Here is a 26,585-nt window from a genome sequence, read left to right as displayed (position 1 = left end):
AGTCTGATTCCACGAAATGACGCGACACGAGCTATTCCTCATAGACTAGAACTTAAATGGTTAAAATTGTTAATGAGTAATTAGCGTGATATCTTTGTTTATTTAATCATAGAGGATTTTTAGAGAGGTGAATTATTAAAAGCTCCAAAGAAAGAGTTAGCACCAGAACTATGAGTAATATCAGACCCACCCTCAATGGGACCCAATTGTTGGCATTCGGGAGGGCTGCCTCTTGGGTTCTAGGGTCCAGATCCACATGTAGTTCGTATGGGCCCGTTACCATGGTTCTATAGACCACCTCCCCAGCGCGGCCTGCTCTCCGCACTCGCTGTATGGATGGTACATGGCAAGTTGGTGGTGTCGCTGGTGTCGCTGGTGTTTTGATCTATGGATGCATGAATGATTCGCTGCGCACCGCAGCAACAAAAGCAACTACGACCGTAATGACACCAGAAAACAATTGAAATAATTCTAGCAGAAATTTTTGTTAGCTCACCGACCCAGGGCAGCCAACTTTATTCTGTGGCGTGTGCGTTTTTATTTTTTTCGTGGCTCAGTTTCCATTTCAACGTGGAACGAACGAAAAGTTGCAGCGTAAAAAATAGAATTTCGGTGAAATATTCACGCATATTTCGTTTTTTGGGAAAGGTGTGCAAAAGAGGCGTACGATAATTAATAAATGCGCTTAAATGCGCCATGAACTATGCAAAAGTTATGTGCTAAAAGTGAGAGCTAAAAAGTGTGCGTTGCAAGTGGCAGTCATGTGGAGTGCATTAAGGATTCAACACTTTTTCTGGCTACTACCGATGCTCCTTCGCCTGTCACCCCTGTGTTCCGGCCAACAGACCCACATTAAGTTGGAGCAGGGCGATCTTATTGGGGTGAGGTCAAGATATTATGGAGAGTAGGTGTTTCAGGAACTGAAATCGATGATTTGCTTGCAGCTCAAGGTCTTTCCGGATGGGACACGTGGCGCTGTATACGCTTTTCTGGGCATTCCCTATGCCCAACCCCCTCTCAACGAACTCAGATTTGCTGTAAGTAAACTATTAGAATAATTTTCAGAAATTTAGAGGATTCAAAAAGGATCTAGGAATGGATTTAGCTAAACCGAAAACCAACTAGTTGTATCTTTATTTAATTATTTTGTTTTACATTCTAAATGAGTAACCCCGAATAAATCTAAAATATAGGAAAAGAATTTTGTGGTATAAATTATGCACAAATTTTTAAAGAATTGTTAGTTGTTATACTAAACTATTAGCAGGAAAGTGACCATATATGTTTATAAATGTGATAGTATATATTATTATTTATCTTTCAACTCAATAACCATGAAGGTCGTTTGATTTATTGGGGTTAAAATACTTGTATTTAATTGCCTTATTTTGTTTTACCATAGATAAAAACGAAATATTTTCTCATTTAGCCCGCCAAACCGAGTTCCAGCTTCAATCGCACCCTGCAGGCCACCGCTATGCAGCCCATCTGCCCGCAGCTGTCGAACACCATCTACGACGAGAGTTCGGATGGCGGGATTCCCAGATCAGTGAGCACAGACGAGGACTGCCTGTACCTGAACATCTGGACCCCGGAGTCGGGGCTGCGATATGGCAAGCTGCCCGTCGTTGTTATTGTCACGGGTGAGGAGTTCGCCTACGACTGGCCCAGAAACCGCATCAATGGCCTGGATCTGGCCGGAGAGGGAATTGTGGTGGTCAGTATCCAGTACCGGAATAACATCTACGGTTGGCTGAGTCTGGGGGAGCAGCACCGCCATATGCCTGGCAACTACGGGCTAAGTGATGTCCGGCTGGCATTGCGCTGGATTCAAAGGAATGCAGATGCCTTTGGCGGCAATCCAGATCTCATAACCCTTTTGGGTCATGGCAGTGGAGGAGCTCCTCTTGCGCTGGCTGCCACGTTGGAGGATTCCAGACTGGTGAAGAAGCTGATGCTCTTGTCCCCGGGTCCTATGATGCGAACCTTGGGTCAGAGCCACCAGCAGCGGATAGTGGAAACCGGTCAGGTGCTGGTCCAGAAACTGGGCTGCCAGTTCGAGGAGGCCCAGCGCCGCCAGCTGATGGGTTGCCTGCGGCGAAAGAGCCGGGAGGATCTGCTCCGCGCCTACGAAAGCGTCTACAATCATGGCAATGGGAGCGCCCAGCTGGGAGTGATGCTACCCGAAGGATCGACACTCGATCAACGACTTAGAAACGAATCACTGCCTCCTCTGCTACTGGGCATCACATCCAATGAGGGAGCTTTCCTGCAGGATTACTGGCTGGATGTGGCGCGGGAAGGTCAGGTGGCTCTTCAGAAGTACATCAATCACACGTTGCTGCCCAGTGTGATGCGAGCACTGGAGTCGGTGGGCGAGGAGAGCTCCTCCCAATTGGCGGCCATCAGATGGAGGTACTTCAACGGCAAGGGAGAGGGAGTCACCCACCTGCTGGCTGGAATGCAACGCCTGCTCTCCGAATCCTTATTCGAACTTCCCTTCTTCCGTCTCTTAGATCTGCTAAATGGAACCACCACCTATGCCTACGTATTCGATCAATCCCATTCAATGGACATGAGGGGCAGAAGGAATCTATTTGGCGGAGCCTCCCACAGCTCGGATATTCCATTGCTCTTGGGTCCCAGCCTGTTTCAGCAGATAGCCCGTCGAAGATTCAGTGGCGAAGAGGAACAACTTTGCCGGAAAATAAGGGGTGCCTTTGCCAACTTCATCAAAAATGGCAACCCCACTCCAGGAAGGATCTACGATGGTTGGTTGCCCTATAACAAAGCCAACCCCTTTGTCTACAGCCTGGGAGAGCAGATGAAGACCCCTCAGGCGGGATCAGTAGATGAGGCGGAGGTGGATAAGCTGCTCAGAGGGGAGGCTGGAGTTCCAGGCCAGGATAGGAGTTTATCGCGGAGCAACCGGCACGATACCTACAGGGCAACTCCCTCCAATTCCTACACGGCCAGCAACCAACAGGATTCGGGTTACTCCAATCACTTGCAGCGGGTCTACGGATTCTGGCAGGTGTTACTCCCACTGGAAAGAGAGGAGGACCTAAGAGGAGGCGGGGCCCTCGGTCAGCGAGTGCGACTTCTGGAGGCGAGTGCCGATGCGGCCAGATACCGTCAGGGATTCTATGCCATGCTGGGACTGGTGTGCCTACTCCTCGCATGCCTCTGCCTGTGCGTTTACCTATTGAAAAGAGACCCCAATTCCATGAGAAGAAGCAGTGCATCCTCGGCTTCGGACTGCTACAGCTTATGACATAAGTGGTTTCGTTGGACGACCATCTTTGGGGACCGGAAGGACGAGGTGCCCTCGACCTCGGGCATTGCCAATGTCGAGTCCTGGCGCAAAGGTGGTCGTGCAACGAAACGGGAACAGAATGGAGGCGGAGGAGCAGAGTCCGGAGTTGGAGGAGGTCATCTTGAGGGGGAGCGACGGGACCACATTCTCAATAATCAGCGTGCAAGACGTCCCCGTCAATTGCAGCCGTACGATTTCAAGATTGCCCACCCTATTGGAGGAGCAGGAACTGGATCTGGAAAAGGATTTGGAGCAGGATCTGCGGGAGCAACCCGAAGTGCAGGAGGAGGCGGAGGAGCCAGATCAGGAGCGGGATCGGGAACTGGAGGTACACTTGGAACTGTTGAGGAACTCCTGGACCCTGTCGCCGGCCAATTCGAGCCGAGTGTGGCTGTTAGGAACTGGCAATACCAGTTGACTTGTGATAAGTTCTGAAACCAACCAAAAACGTTAATTTTAATTTCGAATACTTATTATTACTTTATATGTTTATATGTACTTGTCCGTAATTAAATAAACGAATTTTTTACACATAAAATACTTAAAATTTCTTCATAGTTTGATTATCTATGTTTATTTAAAAATGTATCTGAATTATATTTACAAAAAAGCTTATTAACAAATTTTCGTCAACAATTCAAAGGCACCAGTGCCGTTTCGCACCGGCAGGCCCACCATCAGACGACTCGATGGGGAGTTCAGCTCATCCGAGCGACCGAATCCGGCGGCGCTCCTCAGGAACTGTAAACTGGACTCGAAGGACATCTGCTGCAGGGGCGATGAGGAGTGCTCCATGCCCTTTCGTGACAGGGGCTGGAAGGTGCCGTCGAAGGTCATGTAGTCCGCGATCAGCGACAAGTGCCGGCGATCCACCGTGATGCCGTAGACCTTGAACACGTTGCTCACCTCCTTGACAATCACCTGGGATGCCGCCTCAATGCCGTACGTCTTGGCAATTTTATGGATATCGTTAGAGTAGAGGCGATTCAGGTCGAGAATCTTGTTGTGCTGGAACATTTCGCCAATGTTGATGCCATCGGTCTTCAGCAGTTGCTCATCATCCTGGCCCTTGTAAATAATGGCCCGCTTGATGTGCTGCACCTGGTGGACCACACTTTTGCCAGCCAATTCCCTGATGATGGAGGTGAGATCGGGCTTCTGGTAGCGCACGCTTAGGCTCAACTTGACCTCGCACCACAGATGGTTTTCCTTGTCGTAGGAATAGCCCTTGACCATGTCGTTGCTCAGCAACCTCTCCACCGACTTATCGTCGACTTCGTTTTCATCAGCATCCTTGACCTTCTCCTCGTCCTCCTGATCATCCGCCTCTTCGTCGTCATCTGAAAATCAATTACATGATTTAAAAATCTTTGGTAGTTCAGCAGATCTCCATTTACCATTGGCATCATGGAGTTCCTCAACATCATCTGGGTCATCGTAGTCATTCTCATCCAACTTGCGTTGCTTAAGCTTCACTCCAGTCGCGTCATCGTCATCAGCCTTCAGAATACAAATTTCAATATTTAAACATTTAAGACTGGTAACAGCTCAACCCACGTTATCATCCGATGAATCGTCATCATTAGCCTTAGACTTTTGACCACCCGCTTCATCGCCATTGTCTAAATCATTATCCTCGTCTTTGTCAGCATCTTTTTTGTCATCTATTACAACTCTAGAAAATGAGAAAGAATTAGTTAAGTAAAAACGTGTAAATGGGTTGTTATTCTTACATTTTCGTTGTCTTCAAGGCACTGGATACTTTTAGGATGGCTCGAATCAGTTGTTTAATGAAAGTTTGGTGCATGTACTTTATAATTTGCTTGGGTCGCACACCATAATCCTCCTTGTAGACCTCCCTGGGCAAGAATTGGAAGCGCATCTCGTACTCATAGGCTCGCTCCGGCTCCAGGCTCAAACTAGTGCTGATGTGGACAGCTGCATAGGAGAATTGTCATTAGCAACATATTAAAAATAAGTGTATCGTAGCACTTACACTCCAAAAGGTTTGCCAGAGTCACAGAGTTAAGACTTATGCGTAGCTTCTCCGCCTGGTGCTGCTGACCTTTCTTTATTGGTATATCCATGGAAGGTGTCTTGATGTTGGATGAGGCCAGCATAAGAATCTCCCGCAGTCGAGGAATACCCAGAGTCACGTTCATCTCACCACGACCAGCGAAATGGAAAGTATTCAGTGTCATCTGAGTGGAAGGTTCACCAATCGATTGGGCGGCTATCAAGCCTACAGGTTCACCAGGCGACGCCAACGCCTTAATGGTCTTCACCCGCATTATGTCGGCTATGGTCTCCTTATGTTCGGGCTTTCTCTTAGCGTAATCGTCGATGAGTTTTCGCGTTCTCTCCGAAACACTACCGTAGTAAAGATCTTGCTTGTAGACGGCCACCGTGGGATCCGGACAGCGGGCGTACTTTTTGCGATACAAGGCCTTGTCTTCGGCATCCGCCTTCTTCCATAACTTAAGCAAGCCCTCGTCGAAGCGGCGGCGACCTGTCTTGGAGTTAATCTCATTGGGTCGCTTCACTTCCACTTCCTTGCGCAACTCTTCAGAGAAGTGCGTAAAGGCGGCACGTAGCTTGGCTGGCTTCTTCTTCTGCCAGCTGCGTATGTTCTTCTCGTGGCGCTGCACTTTGCTTAATTCCTCCTCGTCCTTCATTAAATCCAGTTGACTGGGCCGCAGTATTGCTGTGGCATTCTGTGTGAGGAAGTCAGCACAGAACTTTTCGTTGAAAAACTTGGACTTCAGAATGTCCAAGCCATCCTCGCCGTAAAGGAACTGCACCACACTGTTGTCACTGTCGCGGACAGTGAGATCATAGTGGACACTCAAGCCCTCCAAATGCTTGATAAGACAACGCTGCAGATAGCCAGAACGTGATGTCTTCACAGCAGTATCAATGAGACCCTAAAATGGTTATACATTTAATACTTGTTATTCTCTGCCTAAAAAGCATTTCGAACTTACTTCACGACCAGCCATGCAATGGAAGAAAAAGTCCTGCGGCTGAATGCCGGTCATGAAACGTCCATCGATAAAACCTCCAGACTTTGGCGAGGTCTCAAAGGAAGTAAAACTGGGCAGCGATTTGCCAGATATCATCAACGGCGGTCGCTTCCCTTCCAACTCGATTTGTCCCAGCAGACACGAGATTTGCATAGTATTCACCATGGATCCCTTTGCACCGGATAGAACCATCAGTTGCAGATTGTTCGACGGGAACTTGGTAATCAGACCCCCGGGCAGACAAGTTCTGGAGAAAGGAAAGGTTAAATAATGTTTGTAATGTTTTTTTTGTATTGTCCATACTTACTTATTAATGTCATTTGTGTAGCCATCCAAAAGAGATTTGTATTTACGATCCAAGAGCACTCGAAACTTGGAATCCTTGACATACGCCTCCTCCATTTTCTCAACCAGCTCATCGTGCGGCGGTTCATCTTCCAAGTCCAAAGCAGCAGACACTGCACTGTTTCCCGCATCGCGGCACTCGCGAATGATATTCCTCCTTTTTCTGTCCGCTTCGCTGGATACCAAGATATCCTTGACACCCAAAGTAAAGCCCTCCAATTGCAGGAAGAAGGTGAATACTTTGGTGAAGGCAGTAAGAAGGCGTGTTGACACATCGCCACCATACAGCTCGTACATGCAGTGGATCAAACCAAAAGTGGTGGCTCCATACTGCTGTTTATCCAGAACTCCAACAAGCAGTTCTCCCTTCCGGATCTGCACTTGGCTTTCGCTTAGCTCGTTTTCCTGGGGATTCGTGCCACAAATTGGCGGGCGTGGGCGTGTCACATTCCAATTCTGTAATGTATTGACCAAAAGGTGAGTTGAGCACCTAAGTGTGATCTAAAATGTTCTTACCTTTCCACCAATTTTAGCAAAGGAATCAAGATTAATTCTCTCGTATCCCTCGGGAATAAGGTTGATAATAATGGTGGACAAGACCTGCTTTCCGGACCAAAGCCTTGCTGGTTTTAGAATGGCCGGCGGTAGCAGCTTGACATCCTTCTTATGGTCACTCAGTCCCTGATACACCAGCTGTTGGTAGTCCTCGCGGTTGAAGAATCGCCCACGAATCGAGAGCTTCACACCCGAAATGACATGATCCTGAATAAGTCCACCCAACGGTGTGCCGTCCTTGGGCACCAGATAGTTGCTGGCCACATTCACTAGGTTGTATGCCTCAGCCCTGGCCACCTCACTCTGAGGATAGTGGGCGTTCATTTCGTCCCCGTCAAAATCGGCGTTGTATGCCTTGCAATTGGAGTAGTGCAACCGGAAGGTCTTCTCGCCGTGCAGGATGCGAGCCTTGTGTGCCATAATGGAGGGCTTATGCAGCGAGGGCTGTCGGTTAAGCAGCAGGACATCCCCATTAAGCACGTGCCGATGGACGATCTTGACGCCATCCTTAGGATTCGAAAGAAGGAGCTTGGCCATACTCTCCCGCTTGGCCGCATTGTCAGCCGGTATATAGGTGGTGAATCCGTTCCTATCCTGGATGTAGTTCGCTCCTGGGTGCACGTCCGGACCGTTCTTCACCATCTTGCGCAGCTCCGTGACGTTCCATTCGGTCACGGGGACGGGATAAGACAACTTCTTCGCAAATATATCAGGAATACCGATCTCATCCACGTTTATATTGGGATCGGGGGTGATGACTGTACGAGCGGCGTAATTGACACGCTTGCCCATCATGTGCTTACGGATCAGGCCATCTTTCTTTTCAATAACCTGCTTTAGACCTTCAGCAGATTTCATCTCCCGGGACATGTTCACGTCGAGGAGCACATCCACAGAAGTTTGGAGGGCCAGCCAAGCGTTATACAATTTCTCGTGGGCTGTGGCGCCTTTAAGAGTCTGATAGGCTGCCTTAGCCTCATCCGTGAGCTGCTCGCTGTTGCCTTTCATGTACTTCAGAACCACATTCAGCACATGGTTGTTCTCGATGATGTGGATGTAGATGTCCGTTTGGGGATTTCCTTTCAGCATGTCCCCGATCATGTTCATGGGACGAGCGCGTGGAGGCGTCACTGGAATGGTGTCCATAAAAAACAGATCAACCGGCGATCGATCGCCCTGCAACTCGTCCGTGTTGCTAAGCGCCAAAACAGGTACCAGGAGCTTCAATAGCTCTGGATAATTGGCGTATATCTGGCGCATATAACGACGGCATTCGTCCGCAAAGATAACCTTGTTCTGACCACCGATTTCGGAGACACCACCAACGCTGTGGAAGGAAACAAATTCAGTTATGGTTGTCTGGAAAAAGCTGTACCGTCTTACCGCTCCTTGATGTCTGCCAGGGTGACGTAGAATACGAGCCGCCGGTGCATATAGCGCACATACCGCATGGACTTGTTGCAGTGCCGGCACTTTTTGCCCAATCGCTGCAGTGCACCGTGCGTGATTGCCGTGCGCAGGGAGCAGCTGGTCTTGGTGGAGTTGCTGGAGTTCTTCTCGTTCTTCTCCAGCAGACTGTACATGGCGGCAATGTTGGGGTGTACCAAATCGCCGTTGCGCAGGGACACCATCTCATCGGAGTTCTGGCAGACGATCTCCGATTTGAAGAGCTCCAGCTCCTGGGCCTCGATGATGTAGCCTGCGTCGATGAGGCGCAGCTGCAGCATGATGATCTCGCATTCGTGGTCTGCAATGATGGCGCTATTAGTGTATCATGTTAGTTAGAAAAAGAGGTTTATGGCTTACCCTTCATCTGCAGCTTGTAGCAGTGCAAGCAGAATATGCACAGCAGTCGCTGCACTAGCTTTATAAAGAAAGGATTGTAGACGGGTGTGCTAAGCTCGATGTGACCCATGTGCCCGGGGCAGTCCTGCAGCTTCAGGCACGTGCCGCAGGGATCCATGCACCGACCGTAGGAGCCCATTCGAATGTCGTACAGACCTCCGGGCATCGCATGGCCCAGTGAATCGAATGTGATGCCCGTGATCACCTTCACCACGCTCAGCTTGCGGATCTCCTGGTCCGTGAACACGGCGAACTCCAGGTCCGAGGGGAACATGTGCACATCCTGCGGTCGCCTGGAACCCATTTCGCCTGATTTACACCACAATTTCGTATAAAAACTCAAGAAAAATTGAGCGCAACAGCCGCGCACGTGTGTGGCTATTAGAGGTGAAAGCAAATCGATTTTAACGGTCAACTGGTCTATCGTTAAGGCCTATCGATTATGAGAATGTCATCTCTAGGCAAACAGCTGATCTGGTTTGTTTTGAAGGAAAATTGTTTTTTCTTTGTAATTTTTTAGAAAAAAGCTTAAAAATGCTAACTTCCATGGTTAAGGAGCACCACAAGGAGCAGGTGAAGCGGAAACAAGAGCAGGGTATGCACTCCAACCAGTTTTCCTGCGAAAATGTATAAAGAAACTGCTTTTTCAGAGGTGCGCCGCAAGGAGGCCATAGAAGCCTCCAACGAGCTAACCCAATCCCTGGTGGACACCCTTAATGTGGGCGTGGCCCAGGCCTACTTGAACCAGAAGCGCCTCGACGCGGAGGCCAAGCAACTGCACATGGGAGCCACCAATTTTGCGAAGCAGACCCACCAATGGCTGCAGCTTATTGATCAGTTCAGCAGTGCCCTCAAGGAGCTTGGCGATGTGGAGAACTGGGCACGCAGCATTGAGGGGGACATGCATGTGATAAACCAGAGCCTGGAACTGGCCTACAAAGCCTCTCGAGCGGCGCAGACTGGCGCAGCAGGAGGGGCAGCTGCTGCAGTGGAAGCCTCCACTTCATCGTCCGCTAACCCAAATCCTAGCGCTACATAACTACTCTTAGGTTTATTCCCCTTTTCCAAATAACTCCCTAGATCCTTTCGCATAACTACATTAATGGATGTTTGGTTATTACGCCTTAGGAATTTGTATGAAATAGATTTAAACTGTTTCCTACTACTAATTAATTGAATTTAAGTAAAGATATTTAGCTTTCTTCACGAGAAAGCCTATAAAAAAACGTGATAACTCACTACTGTCACTCCGAACGACCAACTCAATGAATAAAGACCAAAAGCCTCAGCTTTCTGTACAATTTCAATTTTATTTTGTACTTGCTGCACAATTATATTTATAATTAAAATTAGTTTAGTTCTGTTATCATTATCAGTTTGCTGCGGTTCCTTTAAAATACATATCACAATCTATGCGGACCTCTGTATGTAATGTTGGTAATCGATCTGATATTTACAAACTACGTTTTGTACAGCATCAATGACGGTTAACGAATAATTATGATAAGAAGCGGTTTTGGGTGAATAATGAATTTGGAAATTAATCTAGATGTGAGCTGTTCGCCAACCAAATGCCATAGATGGGATGGTTTCACCAAAACACAATATTTCAGTCGTATGCTCCTCCGCTGGCCGTTTGACACAGTCCAGTTGGCCAGCAAGAAGCACGAGTTAAGGAATCACCTCCGCGGCGCACTAGTAGCGCGATTGGATGCGCCCTGGTGGGGAAACCATATATTACAGATCTTACTGAAGTACCATGCTTAATATGACTTACGAAGCTTAGGGGAACGTGAGCGGCTGTAGCTTTTGTTGCGGTAGCGCTGGCGACTGGAGCTCCTGCGGTAGCTGCGCTCATAGCGATCGTCGCGGTAGCTGTTCCGGCTACGATAGTTGTCAGGCGAAAAGGAACGCTCGCGTTCGCGACGTCGCTCTGCCCGTGGCGAATGGCAGCGTCCCGGGTATACACTGCGCGAAGGACGACCCATATAGACACCCGGAGTAGGAGTGTGGGCGCGTTGGGTTATGGAGTAGTCGACGCGAATGCGGCGATCATCTACCTCCATGCCGGAACAGGCGTCCTTGGCCACACGGGCATCCTCGAGATTCTCAAAGTAAATGAAGCAGAAGCCCCGCGAACGATGTGTCTGTATGGCAAAAGATTTATGAGAGTGTTGTAGTAAAAATATAGGACTATGCTGGCAATCCTAAAACGTAGTAATGCAAATGTGACGGCAAGCCTTTAGCTTTAAGTTTGGAATACACGAAAAGCTCACAATCGCCCTCTACTTCAATCTAGCCAGAAATGAGGACAAAGCAGCAAGACTTTAAGCTGATTGCCTACTCGTAGATGTTCCGGCGCGAGTTGTCTTAAGGGGGTATGGCAAAAGCAAATCTTACATGAGCGTCGATGACCATCTGGATGCGCTCGATGGGTCCGTACTTGTTGAAGAGCTCGCGGACCTTGTGCTGCGAGGTGTTGGTGTTCAGACCGAAGACGCCAATGCAGCGACTGGCCTGGGGATGTTCCTGCAAGGGCGAAAAAGGCCGGTATTAGGGATCAAAAGGGGTTGATAGGAGAGCCGGTTGACTTACGCGAGCCTTGTGCATCCTCTGGCGGTCGCGGGACGAGCGTCGGCGGTGTGCCGGCGGCGGCGACTCCGAGCCCAAACGCGAGCGGGAGCGCCGACGGGAGACGGAGCGTTGGTGGCGACGACCGCCATGGTAATCGAAGTCCGACCTTGATTTGGTGTGGAATGGAAGGGAATTAGATTCTTGCGCGTCTTGCTAACTGACAGTTGGAAAATTGTGTGTTTCGTGTTTCTTGACAATAGCTATTTCTGTATTCTGTTCAATTCAATTCGAGCTACGTATTTCGGGGCTATTCTTGGGCTGTAAGTGCTTCGGTGGGTTTCTTACATAGCAACGTGGGTTTCTTCCGATGAAAAAAGGAAATCGGTTGATATTTTTTCGTTCTGCTCTGGGCACCAGCTTGCTCGGCCGAAAGGCGAATCCAAATGATTGGCCCCCGATGACAGTTGACTGGTTTTCCCAAATGCTACTCGATGCTCGGTGTCAGAAAGGGGGTATGGTATCGTTTAGGAGGGGCTCGGCCCCGAATGTGTGTACACATTTACCTGCGGTCCTTGTGTCCGGAGGAGGTTGTCCTGGCTGACGAGGAGGATGCCGAGGACCGCTTTTGTTTGTAGCCATTGCTGCAATTGGAACTCTTGTCATTGCATTTTTCAGGGCATTCTCTTTTTTCTGCCTACCTGTCGAATTTTCGATGTAAATAGCCTCGCTCTTCGGAGGAACGCGAGGACTTTGGTGGCGGAAAAATAGCATTTGTAGTGGGTGTGCACTGTTTTGGGGTGTCGAGCACTGTACTTACCATCTTTAAGGGTTCGATTCCCTGCTCTATTGCACACCCAGACAGTGTTTATCAATTAAATGCTAGCCTTTAGGTCGGTGGAGTGTTATTTATTCCGTCTGCGTTTTGAGTAGACGCACGCTGCGGCAGGGGTGGCGATAGGCGAGGGCGTGTGTTATCGATAGGCACCTTAACCCCTACTCGGCCGTTGTACTGGAATCGGAATGTATTCAAAAGTATGTAAAGTAGAGAAGTTTATTTTTAAAAATAGTTTATTTCAAAATAAAGCTATTAATAACATATCAAATATTAACTTTTTTAACTGATTTTCTTTCTGAACTAGGGCTGAGTCACATTTATTAAAAAATCTAATTAATTCTAAATCACATTGGTTAGTCGATGCCTCTAAGTTATCTATAACGCTTGAACCACATATTCTTCACCATAACATAGTTATAGAGCCTCTGCTGCTCTTGGTGGTGCAGATCCGCTATGGTCTTGACCACTCGCTCGTCGTTAAAGTGACTCTTAGGAGGGGCCTCCAGGAGGTTTCCATTCGTAAACCACTTGAGCCCCGCAAAGTGCTTCTTTACACTGGCCCGCAGAGCAGCTCCACTGAAGACGGGCGTGCGGTACAGGTCGAACATGTTCTTCTTCCCATACTTCTGGTGGATCTCGTCCACCGTTTTGTCCAGTTCCGGCTGCTTGCAGTAGTATATCACCCAGAGTTTGCGCTCGGGCGCCCGCAGATCCGTCAGACTGAGAACCCCAAAGAACTCCACTATGTAGGGGTTACATTTCGGGGAGTCAGCTTTTGGCTTTATGTAGAAAATACGCCTCAAGTGGTTGTCGATTTCCTCCTCCAGGTCGTAATCAGTTTCTGCAAAGCAGGTGTTAGTCATCATCATGGTCAAAATATAATAATTCCTTTATTTTAGTTACGTGAGGGCTTGTCTTTGACTGCGTTAGTTGTCATCTTCTTTTCCAATGGGGTAGCTTAAACTCGGTCCTGCTAAATGAGAACTAATCTACCACGCACAGTTCTTATATAGCCCGAAAATAATATTTCAACTGGCCTGTAATACAAATGTTTTGTTTACGATTTTCAATTTCACAATAAAGTCAAAAGAGCTTTCAAATGCAGCCCTGCCACTATCGATAAGAAAAAAGCTTCTATTTTAATTTACATATGTTACTTATTATTTTTATTTTTAACGCCGACTAGGGGGTGGTTTTTGATCATTGTACCGCTTAAACCAATCGTGCTGCACCATTATATAGTCAAAGAGCCTTCTTTGCTCTTTACCATTCAGATCTGAGATTGTTTTGACGAATCTCTCATCATTAAAGTAACTTTTCGGAGGGGCTTCCAGGAGATTTCCGCTGACAAACCACTTTAGGTGGGAGAAATAGTCTTTCACTATCCTACGAAAACCCACTCCGCTGAATGTGGCCCTCCGATATATTTCGTGCACGTTCTTTTTACCATACTTATGGCGTATTCTCTCCCCAACTTCGGGAATTTCGGGCTTCCGACAACAATAGATGTACCAAAGTTTGCGGTCAGCGGCCTGGGGATCAGTAATACCAAAAACTCCAAAGTACTCCACTGTGCCGGGATCTAAGGGAGTGGGTCCAGCTTTTGGCTGCAGGTAAAAGAGACGCCTCCAATACTTCTCCAATTTATCCTCCAGATGGGGCCTATTCCCTGCTGTTAAATGTCAGTTTAAGCCATTTCAAAATGTAAGGTGATTCATAGGCTTTTACCCATTGTTAAACGACAACAAGACACTTCCAATCCCAACAAACGTTGACGGAACACTGTTTAACATTAACTCGCAGTCTTGTATTTATAGCTTTACATTAATATATCTTATAGAATAATGAAGAAAGGCATATGCTACGCATTAAGATGCACGTAGGTCCATGTCTTATAGACATTGTTCCTATCTATTAGGTAATCGTAGTATTTTCTCCTTTCAGCCTGATACAGATCTGCGATAGTGTTCACCACCTTCTCATCGTTGTAGGAGCTGTCGGGAGGGGCTTCCAAAATATTTCCCTTCACGTACCACTTCAGTCCTCCAAAGTGATTCTTAACCCGGGATCGCATGCCGGCGCCAGTATACACCGGTTTTCTGAACAGCTCGTACATGTTCTTCTGTCCATATTTACGATGGATCCGATCCACAGTTTTGTCCACTTGATCCGCCGTCGCGTAGTACATGTACCATAGCTTTCGACGTGGGGCTCTGGCATCGGCTAGGCTGAGGACACCGAAGTACTCCACTTCATTGGGATCATACTCATTCTTTGTGTCGATTCCCTTGATGCAGAAAATTCTTCGCATGTAAGTCTCCAGTCGCTTTTCCAGGTCGGGGTATGCACCTACAGATGGGACATGTTATTAAAGTATGCTAATGTTTTGAAGAAACCATCAAACTTACTGTTGGGCGTCATCATCTTGGAAACCTAGTAGTTACTGAACATGGTTCTTCCCCTGCTCGACTTTTATACATTTGATATGCCCATATTTCACAAGAGCTTTCCGTTTGACCACAAACTTGAAAGCTATTGATAAAACTTAAGGGTCGCCATTTTCAAACTTTATTTTGATTATTTTCACAAGAGTTTAAACCGATTTTTAATAAATTTTTAACGCTTTATTTATTTAAAAAACGTGTCCACTTTAATAAAAAAAAGTTTAATTAAAATATTACTTTTTATAATTATGTTGAGATATTTTCAATTTGTATGTACTATGCAATGTTTACTTCTAAAAATATACACTTTTAAACTTCAAAAACGCTCTGTTATTACACTTTTTATCCATTTATTTTCAGAAAAATTACCGGATGGTGCGAAGGTTTAACAAATTCTTCATAGTAGAATTACATAATTCTGTTCTTGCGTTCAACGAAATAATTAACTGTCCTTAATTAACTGTGTTAAAGTAACTTAGAATACTTTCCATCTGGTTTATAGTCTTTACTCCGCTAGACGATAGCCTCCGTAGAGTCATCCAGTTCGCCCTTGATCTCCGCATCCATGGGCTCCACGGCATTGTTGGAGTCGGGCAGGATGCTCTCCTCCGGCTGCGAGACCTGGTTGATGATAAACACATTCGGATTGGAGGTGCTACTGAGACTCATTCCGGCGGGGGCTACGAGTGCGGCGGCATCTGGCTCTGTACTGGGAGTCGCTTTTGGCTGCGTTAAAGCTCGCGTTGTGGATGCTGGTGTGTCTGGTGGTGTTGATGTCGGTGTTGGTATGGGTGTGGTCTTCGCCTGAGTGGCCGTTCTTATCGGCGTGGTCTTCTTTTTGCATAACACAGGTCTCTGCACAGGTGTCGGCTGATTAGTCGATACTGGACTGCTCGGTGATGCTGTTCTCTTCCTGACCACTATTTTATGTCCTGGCTTGTTTATTGGCATTGTGATACTCACAATCTGAGGAGTAAAGATTATTGTTATTAGATAATTTCACAGGATATTTAGTCATAAAAAAGTATACCTGGCTTGATTTTCCCCCGGTACTTTTTCTTCCTCCCTGCGTGGACCTCAACTGCACCTTTCCTGCCGCCGCTGCTGCTGCTGAGGATGTGGATGCACTACTGGTGCCAACTGGAGCGACCTTTCGCGTCCCACTCGGAGGTATGCCTCTGCCTTTTGAAGGACACTGAAAGCCGATGATGTTTTTGCGCTCATCGTACAGAGGAATACTGGCGGGTAGGGAGCTGCGGAGTTGATCTTTCTGCACTGCTTTCTTTGTCCCCTGAGTTGGAGTATCGGAGGATGTGGTGGTGGTGGAGCTCACGATGCTTTTGGAAAAAGTAGAGCTGGTAGTTGCGATTGCTTTCGGTGGACTAGCAGCGACGGGAGTCGGGTTTGCAACCACCGGGCTGATTTCGGTCTGCGGCAAGGGCGAACTCGAGCTGGTTGCCTTGTTTAAGTAGTTTACGTAGTTCTCCAATAGCTTAGTACCGACATCCACGTCTATGGCCATTAGCGAGCTGTTCCTCACGATCTCCTCGATGGTACGCTGTCTCTCGGCCACTGTTAAGGTGGCTACCCGCCGGCTCAGAATCTGAAGAACCAGGTCAAATGCTTGTACCTTTGCTTGCAGATCCACGCGCTGCTTGTCTGTAGGGCAAATCGCTGGCAATTGGATGAGTGTCGGCGGCGGATTAACTACCAGAGAGGGTCTGGCTGGTGCCGGAATGGCTGGCCCTGCTGGCAGAACTTTCGCAGTCAGCTTTGTGCCTCGTGGCAAGTGTTTGGCCAGAGAATCTAAGTTGGTCGAAGACGGCTGGGAAGTAGAAGCCACTGCGGGATCAGCGGGAGTGAGTTCAGTTGGATCGATGCTTGTATTTGGTGGGTCAGTTGGAGATGGCAAGCTCGTTCCACCAAGAGCAGCGGGAACAAGAGCGGTAGTTGGTGGAATAGCGGTAGCAGGATTGGGTCCATAATCCGGAACGGTAGCCGAATCTGTTGGCTTACTGAGATAACGTCCCTTAACTTTACCCAGCGATTCCAATTTAGCCCGCACCTTATTCGGAATATTTTTATCCGCCTTGGAAATGAACTTTGTGGTGATAACCAGAAACTGCGGTATCTCCAACACTGGTACCTCGGCGGTCGAGTGCAAGCGCGTGAAATCAATGGCTCGCATGGGTCCATCTAGGTTTGGACAGCAGAAGTCCAGACCCACGTTGTCGTAAGACCTCTTATAGCGCATCGGGTAGAGGAAGGAGAACATCTTGGTCTGGCCAATGGAATTGGGATTACCAGGCACACTGGCCGAAGGAATCAAACGGGAAACACTCGCGCCAGAGGAGGTGGCAGCTGCTAGATTGTTGATTTGAATAGTGTTGGGGACATTGTCCTCAATCATCGGTACTACAGGCGCTGTATCTACCACTGGCATTGGCACAACAAGTGGATCTTCTCCCGTGACCTCATCTTCTGGCTCTTCCTTTACCTCTGGAATTGGGACAGGAAGTGGCATTGTCTTGGCATGAAACATTTGCACCCTTCGCTGATCCTCCAGTTTCTTAGCATTGTTCTGCAATGTTCCATCTTCGGAAAGACGTTTATCACTCAGTGGATAGATAGCTGTTTTTTTCACGGTTGTTTTAGGTGGCAGGGTTACCTTCTGTCCCTTTGCGGAAGTGGAGGGAGGAGCAGTAGCTGCCGTTGGAGCTAGCTGACCTGAGCTTTTTACTTGTATTTTTCTCTGGGTTACAGCTAAGAGTCTTAGAGCCTCATCCGGTTCTCGTTGGTGCTGCAGCATTGACTCTGACATTGATTCGGCCGCAGAATCTGTTTCCGAGTTCGCTGCTGGTGGTGATAATAATTTTTGAAAAGCTGTTTGTTTCTCGCGGTTATTCTTCTCCCCGAGCCATTTATTAAAGACGCGTCGATTGACTCTTACACGCACTTTTCTTAGCTTAGCTTTCTGCTGAGCTGGTTTAGTCGCAGGATAAACTGCTAAAGGATAAACGGTAGTCGAACCGACAGCACTTATTTTCACTGGGAACGCAACAAAACTAGTCTCCTGGCTGGGATCTTCTTGCTCTGGAATATCCTCGTCCCTGGGTCGCTTGGGATTGGCCTCTTCATTAGCGTCTGCAACTGCTTCTGCCTTTCTTTTCATAGCGGGTTGGCCCTTTCGTCCACCACGTCCGCGACCCTTAAAATTCTTTCGCGAGGTCTGCGATTCTATCAGCGGTGATTGTTGGTTCATCGCAAGTGTAAATCGCTCCTTAGAAGCATTGGGGTGCATAGAAACTGGCGTCGGAGCCAATGATCTGTTAGTGCTGGCCGCTCGTGTCAGGTTTATCCAGCGGGATGCCCGCGCACTGTCTTCGCGAGAAGAGTCCCTCGATTCGGAAGCAGTTTCAACCTCCGAGTAAGTTAACTCTGGCTTGGGTTTCGTCTTGCGCTGATCTGATTTGGTTTTTTTGGGGCCGGCGCGACCCCGGCCCATTGTCCCAGGTCCCTCGAATTTAGATGTATTGTCACTTTCCTCGGTCGAAGCAGCTTTCAAGGGAGCCTCCGATTTCAGGGCTTCGGTCTTCTTCGGGATATCTTTTTGAGCAAGCGATTTCCGAACTATTGCAGGCAAAGAAGCTCCTTCAGATTTCCTGTTTTCAATTTTCTTAGGGTCATCTGTTTCATGAAGTCGTTCCCGGATAGTTGCAGTTAAAGAAGCTCCTTCAGATTTCCTGGCTTGGATTTTCTTAAAACGATCCACTTGAGAGGGAGCTGCTGTCGTCCTGCTCTCAGTTTTCTTTGAGGCTTCCGATTGAGGAAGTGATTTCCGCGCAGTCATAGCTGAAAAAGCTGATTTCTTTGATGGTTCTGCAGTTTCCTCCGTCCTTAGGGATTTATTCTGAGCGCCCTGTGATTTGGCCTTCTTCTTGAGCTCCGCTTTCGTATTGGCCTCCACTTTTTTAGACGACTTCTGTGCCTCAGGCAGTGTCTTTCGCGGCAAAATTGGCGACGTTTCGGGTGTGACAGCAGTAGCTTTAGAAGCCTCTACTGCAGTTTCGTTTGGGGGAACAACGGAAACCGATATGTTAACCTTTCTTGGAGCAGCCGTCGTAACATCTTCCTTCGGAGCTTCAATTTTCTTACTGGGTGGTAAGGACTTCTTAGTCACCACAATGGAGCTGCTGAGTACTGGCTGATCATCGGTCTTGTTTTCTGCGGATTCCGTTTTGCTCAAAGATTTCTTGGTTGTCACAGGGGATCCATCATCATCCAACGAGGGTTTTTGTAGACTGAGAGTGGAACTTAGCAGAGTCTGCACCAAAGGTTTTTTGACCGTCGAGGTAGGACTACTAGCCTTCACCAGCTTTTTGGTAGGTGGGGTCAGAATTACGTGCTTCGTGATCTCAATGTGTTTTGAATCCTTTACCGCCGACTTTCTTACAGGTGGAGATGCCTTGGCAGACTCGGTTTTCGCTTCCTTAATAGGCACCTTCGTGGATGAAATGATGGTCTCATTACCAATGATAGAGATGAGTTTAGCCTTTGAATTCGTTTTGGTTTCAGTGTCAGCCTTAGAGCGTTTAAGCGCAGGTCGCTCTTCTTCCTCCACGTGATTGCGACGGCGAACTGCAATAAAATGATATTAATGACGATTTCTATAAAAACGTTGGTGAAAGAGACTTTCTAGTTAAGTTAAAAATGTAACAGAAGCGGACACTATAACCTTAATGAAAATTTAGGACTCACCTGTTTTAAGAAGTTTAAGTCTGTCACTTGCAGACTTCTCCATATTTTGGCGTAGTTTTCGCTTAGCAGCTTCTGTGTAAAGAGAAAGGATTAGAAAGAAAATATTCATTAGATACTTTTATATGCTAAAAATAAAAAATTAATAGATTAGTCAAGCTATTAACCATCTGGCTGTGAATCCGCTTCCCGCTTGCGCAAGATGCGCTTCACCACGCTGGACGTGCTGGCTCTGGGTTCGTCTGTGACACTTGTTGTTTCCGTTGAGTCTGGGATTGGGCTCTGAGCGGGCTCTTCATCATCCGTTACATCAGTTTCCGGTTGGGATTCAACTGATTCAAAGTTAGAAAACTCCTCGGATTCAATGTCCTCCTCGGGAAGTTCAGATTTCTCTGTCAAAACTTCATCATTTGGTTCTTGGTCTGGTTGTTTCTCATTTTGATTTTCCCTTTTTGGGGTTTCATCCACATTGGGCGGTTCCTCTTCTAAGGTTTCCCACTCCTTACTTATGGAATTTAATTCCTCTTTCTTGGATTCAAGCTCAGCATGAGCATTATCGGTTGGTTCATTTGTTAGGACAACCCCACTGGATTCCGATGTAATAGTTTCTTTACCCTCGGTAGAAGTTCCTTCAACTTCAGAGAATTTGTTATTATCTGTTTGTAGATCATCTTTTTGTTCATTCTCATTCGCTTTCTCTGAAGTTTCGTCTTCTACGTCATCTTTTAGTTTGTTCTCAGAGATTTTATCCGCCTTATCTGATTTTTCTGTTTTTAGATCATCTTTAAGTTCATCCTTCGGAACGTTATCTCCTTTCTCTGGTGTTTCTTTAGGAACTTCTTCATATAGGATTTGTTTAGTTTCGGGAACGGAAACCGTTTCTTGGATGGGATTAGACACTGGATTAGTTTCGGCGATTTCCGTCTCATCACATTGCTCTAAATGTCGAGTTTCTTCCATGCCCTCAATAATTTTCTTTAATTGTTTTGCCTTGAAGGGGATTTTCTTTAGGACGGACGATTTCCTTGTTATTTTTGGCAGATTAGAAGTGGGAGTTCTTTTTATCAGAACGCGAAGCCTGCGACAGGAGACTTTGGGAGTACTTAGTTCTTTTTGGTTTGTAGAGGTTAAGGATTCAGAACCTAAGCTAGGACTATCCTCAATAGAGTTGTCAGATTTCTTAGCCTCCTTCGGAGCACGGCGTTTGGATTTTGAGGACTTCTTATTTGTACTGAGGTTCTTTTTGTTTCGTTCGCTGCTTGTTGTCGGAGTGGTGGGTAAATCTAGTTGCGAATTCTTCGTTGAGGTAGTCGGGAGAAAGGTCTCCGTATTTTCTGTAGACGTTTCGGCTGGAATTTCGTTTGTATCCGGATCAGTTTTGCTTTTGAGTTGTTCTACAGAAATGTTTTCCAACTCATCTGGTTTCGGTTCATTTTTCGAAACTTCTAAAGCCGATGACGTGGGTTTAATTCTTTTACTCATCAGGTATGTTTTCGTTGGTGCTTTTCCTATATGCAAATGAGGTTCAGGTTCAAAAAGTTCCTGTTGACTAGAAGTGGTAGGATTATCGTCTTCGTTAGGCTCAGTATTCTCATAAGCATCCTCGGGATCCTCAATAGTTACTGCCTGCCTGCGTTTTCTTATCCTTCCACTTTCTATAGCAGAGATTTTTGGTTTGTCGTTTGACTGCTCCGTTTTTTCAACGGAGGCATCCGGTGCAGAAGATGATGATGGTTGAACTGCTTCCATACTTGACTGTGAATCCTTTTTCTTCCCAGATTCAGTAATGCTTTCCTTGAGTTTCTTGTCATTTCTCTTACCCTTGTTCTTGGACTTTCCTTTTAAAGCTTTGGACTGGTCTAAATCCTGTGAAGAGTCGCCTACATTCGGTTCGGGTTCCTTTACGACTGTGGGACATTCAGACGCTGTAGGTATATTGCTTTCCGCTAACTCCGAGTGATCATCTGGATCGAATTCGTCAATATTCTTATTAGGTGTTTTATCGTCACTCTTACAGGCAACATCCTGTGCAGAGTCTTTTGGTATTGGAACCAATTCTTGGTCAAACGGAACGGAATTGGCGTTTAACAACAGTTTCTCAGGGTCTGTTTCTCTTTCACTTAGACTGTCATTTGTTAGCTTCTCACTGTCATTAGCTAGCTTCTCACTGTCATTAATTTGATTGTCAGAGTCACCACATTCTTCCATCTCTTCTTTTTTCATCTCGCCTTTTGATTTTTCCTTCATTTCCTTGCCGCTTTCTAACGACTTTTTAGACTGCTCTTCGGCCAGATCCTTTTTGGAAAGCCTCTCTTTTGAAATAACTCTTTTTCCAGTAGCCTGAGATTTCGCAGATGAATTTTCTACCTGCTGGGATTTGGCCTCATCAATTATAGCCTTGTCTCTACGGCCCAATCTGGCGGAAATTGGCTCTTCTTTATCAGTGACAGTCCTGGAAAGATTCTCATCACTTTTAGCGTCGAAATGGTCAGAGGGCGTATCGCTACAGGGTTTGGCTTTTTCCTGCAGCGTTTTTCGAGTTTTTCTAGGATTGGAAGCTTTTTCTTTAACATGTAGCGTTTCAGTTTCCTGAGATTTTTCTAAATCTGGTTTGGCATCATCTACTGGTGGGTCTAGAGCTGACAGATTTTCCCTTTCGTCTTTCTGCTCTGATTCGCTTGAGGTGGAATATTCTTCAAAACGCTTTGAAGTAGAAGGAATGTCATCGCTAGAATTTGCAGTTAATTTTTTAGTTTCTGCTCCTTGAGTCCATCTGGATTTCTTTGACTTCAATGGCCTACCCTTTGCCTTTTTAATTTCAGTCTCACTAGAGCTCTGCTTATCTTCTTCCTGTTTTGAAGTATCTGCAACTAAATTGTCTTCAGTTGTTTTGGCATCCTCTACCACCTTATCGTGTACAGTGTCAGCTGGAATGGTTTTTTCCTCTACCTCTTCCTCTTTTTCTGCAGTTTTCTTTACTTTAGCTAACTTGGATGTTTTAACATTTCTTTCCGCCGGAGAGCGTTCTTGTGAGGAATGGCTTTCCCCAGGCGATTTTCCCAGTCTTGGACTGCTTCGTCTCGATGACTCACCCATAAGCAGATCAAGTTGTTTTCTCCGTACCTGCTTTGACCGACCTTCACGTTGCTTCTGGGGAGTAGCTTTATCTGACCTTAGCGCCCTTCTCACTACGGATTTTTCGAGAGCTTCAAGCTGTCTCGATTTATTAGCTGGCGAAGATGGATTTCCTGTCTTGCCTGGAGTAGCAAGGCTTGTAGGAACCTCTGAACATGACAATGGCTCATCCTTAGGAGCTGAATCTGGTTCCTTATCCCGCTCATGTTCCTTTGCGGCAGGCGATTCCCCTTTGTCTTTGGGATGGTTCTCCTCCGCAGGAATTGAAGATTGCTCCTCTGCTGGTTGCTCATCCTCAGTTGTAGATGGCTCTTTAACTAGAGACTTTTTATCATCTGAAGTCTGTTTATTAGCCAGAGGCTCTTTATCAACTGAAGTCTGCTCATCTGGACTTTGTTCTCCAGCTAAAGATTGCTCTTCGACCGAAGAGGTTTCTTCCGTCTGCGTGTTTGTTTGTGGTATTGACACGGCTTCTGAAATCATTTCCAGCTCCAGCTCTTTGACAATCTCGATTACAGGATTTTGCACACCCTGCACTGTTGCGACTGTTACCTCAATTCCTTTTCCAGCTTCTGCTGCCAAGATCTCTTCGGCCAATTTTATGTCCTCAGCCAGCTGGGAATCGCTTTCTTCAAGTATATTTCCAGGGGCATCCATTGCCTCTATATTAGCACTTACAAGTACAGCTGGTAATTCAACTTCTTCAGTATCATCAATGGCATTTTGCAATTCCGTAATCTCCTTTATTGCAGCGTCATGGCAATGCTCCATGTCTTTAATGCCGATGTCCTTCTGAGTTTCCTCTTTTCCTGAATTTAAATCTTTGCCTTCCAAATCATTTAGATTAGCTGCACGTTCGCTTATTTCGTTGTTATCCTGTGCGGTATCGAATGTTTCGGTAGATGTGTCAAGTGTAGGAAGCGGTTCTTTTTCCATATTACCACCAGACTCTTCATCCATCTCAACATCCAAGTCCGGGGCACTTTTGAGATCCGTTTTAGCATTAATATCATTCTGGGGTAAGTTTTCCAATCCTGTAAACTCTTTGGCTTTGTCTACCTCTGCATTCAGTTCATCCTGTTCTAGTGCCTCTTCCAAATTGACCGTCTCCTTGGTCTCTTCTACTTCGCTCACTCCTATTGGGAGAGGAATTTCTTTATCCAAGCTTTCGGTTGCATTTTTAGGAGAACCATCTTGTGGCGTTTCTTCTTTTGTAACATTTTTACGTGGCCTTCCGCGTTTCCGCTTGACCGGCAGTTCCTCCCCTTCACGGGCATTAAGGGTCTTTTCCTCTGTGGTGGCAGCTCGACTTTTACGCTGCTTTTGGCTCCGAGAGCGTCCTCGCTTTGGGAAAGACTCGCTCTTGGAGCGCCGCAGTTTTGTCCCCGAGGGTTCAGGGTTATCGAGTCGTTCGCTGGAGTAGGTTAGTTTCCGCACGTGGCTCTTGTCCGAATCCGCTGGGACCTTTGATCTTGATCTGCTACGCGTCTTTGATCCAGATCGCTTTTCGTACTCGTATGACCGCTCCACATCGATCTCCAAGATCTGCTCGGCCAAGTCAAGGCTCATGCGCTCAACCGCCTCAAGCGTGACACTGTCATCGACGTCGTACAGCTTGCGACTGGCGCTGACCTTGCTGGCCGAGGATTTGGCACTGCTGCTGGCCTCCAGTGGCTCCGGCCCTAGGTCCCGCTCCTTTTCCTCCGCCTCCTCCTTGTCACTGGCTGCGAAACAAAAAGCAGACAGAGTTACAAATGTTAGGGTGTGGCAGGGTGAAAGGTTCATGGGGCGACCATTTCTCGACCATGAGCGCCCCAATGGACGTCGGTGCACACTTACCCGCTGATTGCTTATTAGCATGCTTAACCTGTTCGGAGGAAGAGGGTTTCTTTTCGTTGGAGCGGGATTTCCTAGCACTGTTCTGTTTCTTATAGATTGGCGGCGCCTCTGCGCAACTGAGATTACTCAAGTACAACTGCAGGCGCTCATAGACGCAGCTCAAAACAGACTCCTGATCATTTTCAGGACGCGCATTCTGCTCTTTCTGCTCGATCTGCATCTCCTGGCCCTCGTCGTCGGAAACAACAGGTGTCACAGTGTCTACACGGTTTATGTGTGTTTACATATTATGAATATTATCAGAGGGTTGGCAGTATCAACTAGTTAACAACGCTGACTTACCCGCCACCGATGTGGTCCTGCTTGTGTCCGTTGATATGTCGATCACCGGCTCGGCCTCCTCGTCCTCCGAATCGCGATCACCATAAAAGTCTGATTCGTATTCGTATGACGAATCGCTGTCTGAGTCGTCATACAAACCTCCCAAGGCTGTGAACATTACAAAAGGATTTTACACAAAGGCCTATGGGAGAACGGTAGAAATGTCTTACTTAAAGGATCCGTTTTTGGCTCATGCTGAGGAGGCGTCAGATCTGTTTTCTGGGCCTTTATAATGGTAACTGTCTTATTTTTGGCGGATGCCAGACTAGTTCCATTCAAAGATGCTGACGAATTGGTTGCCGTTGAGGTGGAATTCTTGTTTCTAGCATTGGGACTACGATTACCAGAAATTTTAGCTGAGGTAGGAGCCAGCTGCTTCCTGGCAAAGTTGCTGCTGCTGCTGCTGTGGCTCTTATGTGGGGCTTCGCCGAACGATTTCCTGGCACCCGCCTGTGAGGTACCGGGCTTGAGTACAGTCGGCCTCTGCGAGGGACGCATTAGGGCTTCGCCTGGTGTTCGGTTGGTAAGTTAGAAAATGTGCAATTAATAGGATTTAGGCATACACACCCAGGTCGTCCACCGAATCGAAGGACTCGTAGCGCTCGCGCCTCCTAACCGGCTTGTATTTGCTGCTCTTGCGGCTGAATAGCGCTTCAAGGGCATCGTTGGAATCGTCGCTGGAGGATGAGGGGGACGGAAGTTGGCGTCGCCTGTCCTGCGGCTTGGAGCCAGAGCCCTCATCGAGCAGATCGTCGTCGAGGTACTTGCCGTGGAAAAGCTTCTGGAATATGTCCGCATCGATCGACGACGAGTTGCTCGAGTCTGACGAAATGCGACGCTGCCGCGAGCCGCCGGCAGAGGAAGCTGGCGGAGCCCCCGTTTTGATCCCTGCAAGCGCACAAATTACACGTACATTGCACATGGCATGCTTATTTATAGCCAGCGGGCGATTTCACGTACCTGGCAGCACCAAGTCTTTGTACTCGTCTAGGTATTCTATGTCCTCCATGTTACACTTCTCATGTGCGTCGCTCGATGTGCATATGTGAACTGCGCCGCGGTTCGCCAAAAGTGGTCACGAAAGGTGTAAAAAACTCATCGGTTGCCTAGCGGAGGGAATGTATACCCATTGGGCGCACCAAGCCAAGCACTAATGTCCCTATTTTCACCGAAAAAAAATCCTTTAAAATCAAGCAAAAATGATGCCGCTGCAATTAACGTGAACGTAGTGCCGATTCGCGAAAATGCCGACGCGTTAGGGAGCCCGCGCTTCGGTGTGGCCGTCGCGCGCTCTGGCATTTAATTGTTGGCTTTTAAAGTCACAGGTGCGGAAGTTATAATATACTTATTGTTTAGCAGCTATTCTGGCCTAATTAATATCACTAGTTTGTTGGTAATTTCTTTTTGCGCGTCTGAATATTTGTGCTTGCCCGGCAAACAATTCTAAAAATACCTTGCTACACGGTTGCCCAGGATTGTTATCGATGTTTATTTATTGTTTTTTTTTCTAGCTATAAGCTACATGACTTCTACCTGTA

General features: G+C 47.1%; 7 protein-coding genes across 8 annotated transcripts; 2 read left to right on the top strand and 5 right to left on the bottom strand.

Moving 5' to 3' along the window:
• Positions 1-400: 400 nt before the first annotated feature.
• On the top strand, positions 401-3,322 carry LOC108022794 (cocaine esterase). The gene is made up of 3 exons (XM_017091923.3): positions 401-881; positions 945-1,037; positions 1,430-3,322. The coding sequence occupies exons 1-3, from the start codon at positions 690-692 to the stop codon at positions 3,272-3,274; spliced, it is 2,130 nt and encodes a 709-aa protein (XP_016947412.1). The 5' UTR covers positions 401-689; the 3' UTR covers positions 3,275-3,322.
• A 541-nt stretch (positions 3,323-3,863) lies between these two features.
• LOC108022793 (DNA-directed RNA polymerase I subunit RPA1) lies at positions 3,864-9,466 on the bottom strand. The gene is made up of 10 exons (XM_017091922.3): positions 9,046-9,466; positions 8,623-8,986; positions 7,201-8,566; positions 6,647-7,140; positions 6,301-6,586; positions 5,313-6,240; positions 5,050-5,254; positions 4,874-4,991; positions 4,714-4,816; positions 3,864-4,656 (listed from the first exon to the last, which is right to left on the bottom strand). Exons 1-10 carry the CDS (start codon positions 9,386-9,388, stop codon positions 3,932-3,934), a joined length of 4,932 nt encoding a protein of 1,643 aa, XP_016947411.1. The 5' UTR covers positions 9,389-9,466; the 3' UTR covers positions 3,864-3,931.
• An 84-nt stretch (positions 9,467-9,550) lies between these two features.
• LOC108022497 (biogenesis of lysosome-related organelles complex 1 subunit 1) lies at positions 9,551-10,391 on the top strand. Its single transcript, XM_017091453.3, has 2 exons — positions 9,551-9,679; positions 9,735-10,391. Exons 1-2 carry the CDS (start codon positions 9,619-9,621, stop codon positions 10,121-10,123), a joined length of 450 nt encoding a protein of 149 aa, XP_016946942.1. The 5' UTR covers positions 9,551-9,618; the 3' UTR covers positions 10,124-10,391.
• Positions 10,375-26,295, bottom strand: LOC108022096 (mucin-17). Its single transcript, XM_050887803.1, has 19 exons — positions 26,008-26,295; positions 25,615-25,935; positions 25,218-25,556; positions 25,009-25,155; positions 24,667-24,927; positions 19,860-24,551; positions 19,696-19,767; positions 15,968-19,575; positions 15,453-15,903; positions 14,373-14,842; positions 13,761-14,100; positions 12,898-13,334; positions 12,476-12,523; positions 12,357-12,406; positions 12,222-12,299; positions 11,680-11,824; positions 11,485-11,613; positions 10,862-11,231; positions 10,375-10,802 (listed from the first exon to the last, which is right to left on the bottom strand). The coding sequence occupies exons 1-19, from the start codon at positions 26,054-26,056 to the stop codon at positions 10,780-10,782; spliced, it is 12,030 nt and encodes a 4,009-aa protein (XP_050743760.1). The 5' UTR covers positions 26,057-26,295; the 3' UTR covers positions 10,375-10,779.
• Positions 12,709-13,563, bottom strand: LOC108022494 (uncharacterized). The gene is made up of 2 exons (XM_017091447.3): positions 13,397-13,563; positions 12,709-13,334 (listed from the first exon to the last, which is right to left on the bottom strand). Exons 1-2 carry the CDS (start codon positions 13,428-13,430, stop codon positions 12,865-12,867), a joined length of 504 nt encoding a protein of 167 aa, XP_016946936.1. The 5' UTR covers positions 13,431-13,563; the 3' UTR covers positions 12,709-12,864.
• On the bottom strand, positions 13,655-14,290 carry LOC108022496 (uncharacterized). 2 transcript variants are annotated; one of them, XM_017091452.3, is made up of 2 exons: positions 14,222-14,290; positions 13,655-14,165 (listed from the first exon to the last, which is right to left on the bottom strand). In XM_017091452.3, exons 1-2 carry the CDS (start codon positions 14,223-14,225, stop codon positions 13,666-13,668), a joined length of 504 nt encoding a protein of 167 aa, XP_016946941.1. In that variant the 5' UTR covers positions 14,226-14,290; the 3' UTR covers positions 13,655-13,665. The 2 variants fall into 2 exon arrangements, with proteins under 2 accessions (XP_016946941.1, XP_050744125.1); XM_050888168.1 differs by having other exon boundaries at positions 13,655-14,162; positions 14,222-14,257.
• On the bottom strand, positions 14,274-15,439 carry LOC108022495 (uncharacterized). The gene is made up of 2 exons (XM_017091451.3): positions 14,902-15,439; positions 14,274-14,842 (listed from the first exon to the last, which is right to left on the bottom strand). The coding sequence occupies exons 1-2, from the start codon at positions 14,915-14,917 to the stop codon at positions 14,355-14,357; spliced, it is 504 nt and encodes a 167-aa protein (XP_016946940.1). The 5' UTR covers positions 14,918-15,439; the 3' UTR covers positions 14,274-14,354.
• Positions 26,296-26,585: the final 290 nt, after the last annotated feature.

The sequence above is a fragment of the Drosophila biarmipes genome, chromosome 2R, assembly GCF_025231255.1.
Source record: "Drosophila biarmipes strain raj3 chromosome 2R, RU_DBia_V1.1, whole genome shotgun sequence".
Taxonomy (NCBI): domain Eukaryota; kingdom Metazoa; phylum Arthropoda; class Insecta; order Diptera; family Drosophilidae; genus Drosophila; species Drosophila biarmipes.
This window is presented reverse-complemented; position numbering and strand designations above follow the sequence as displayed.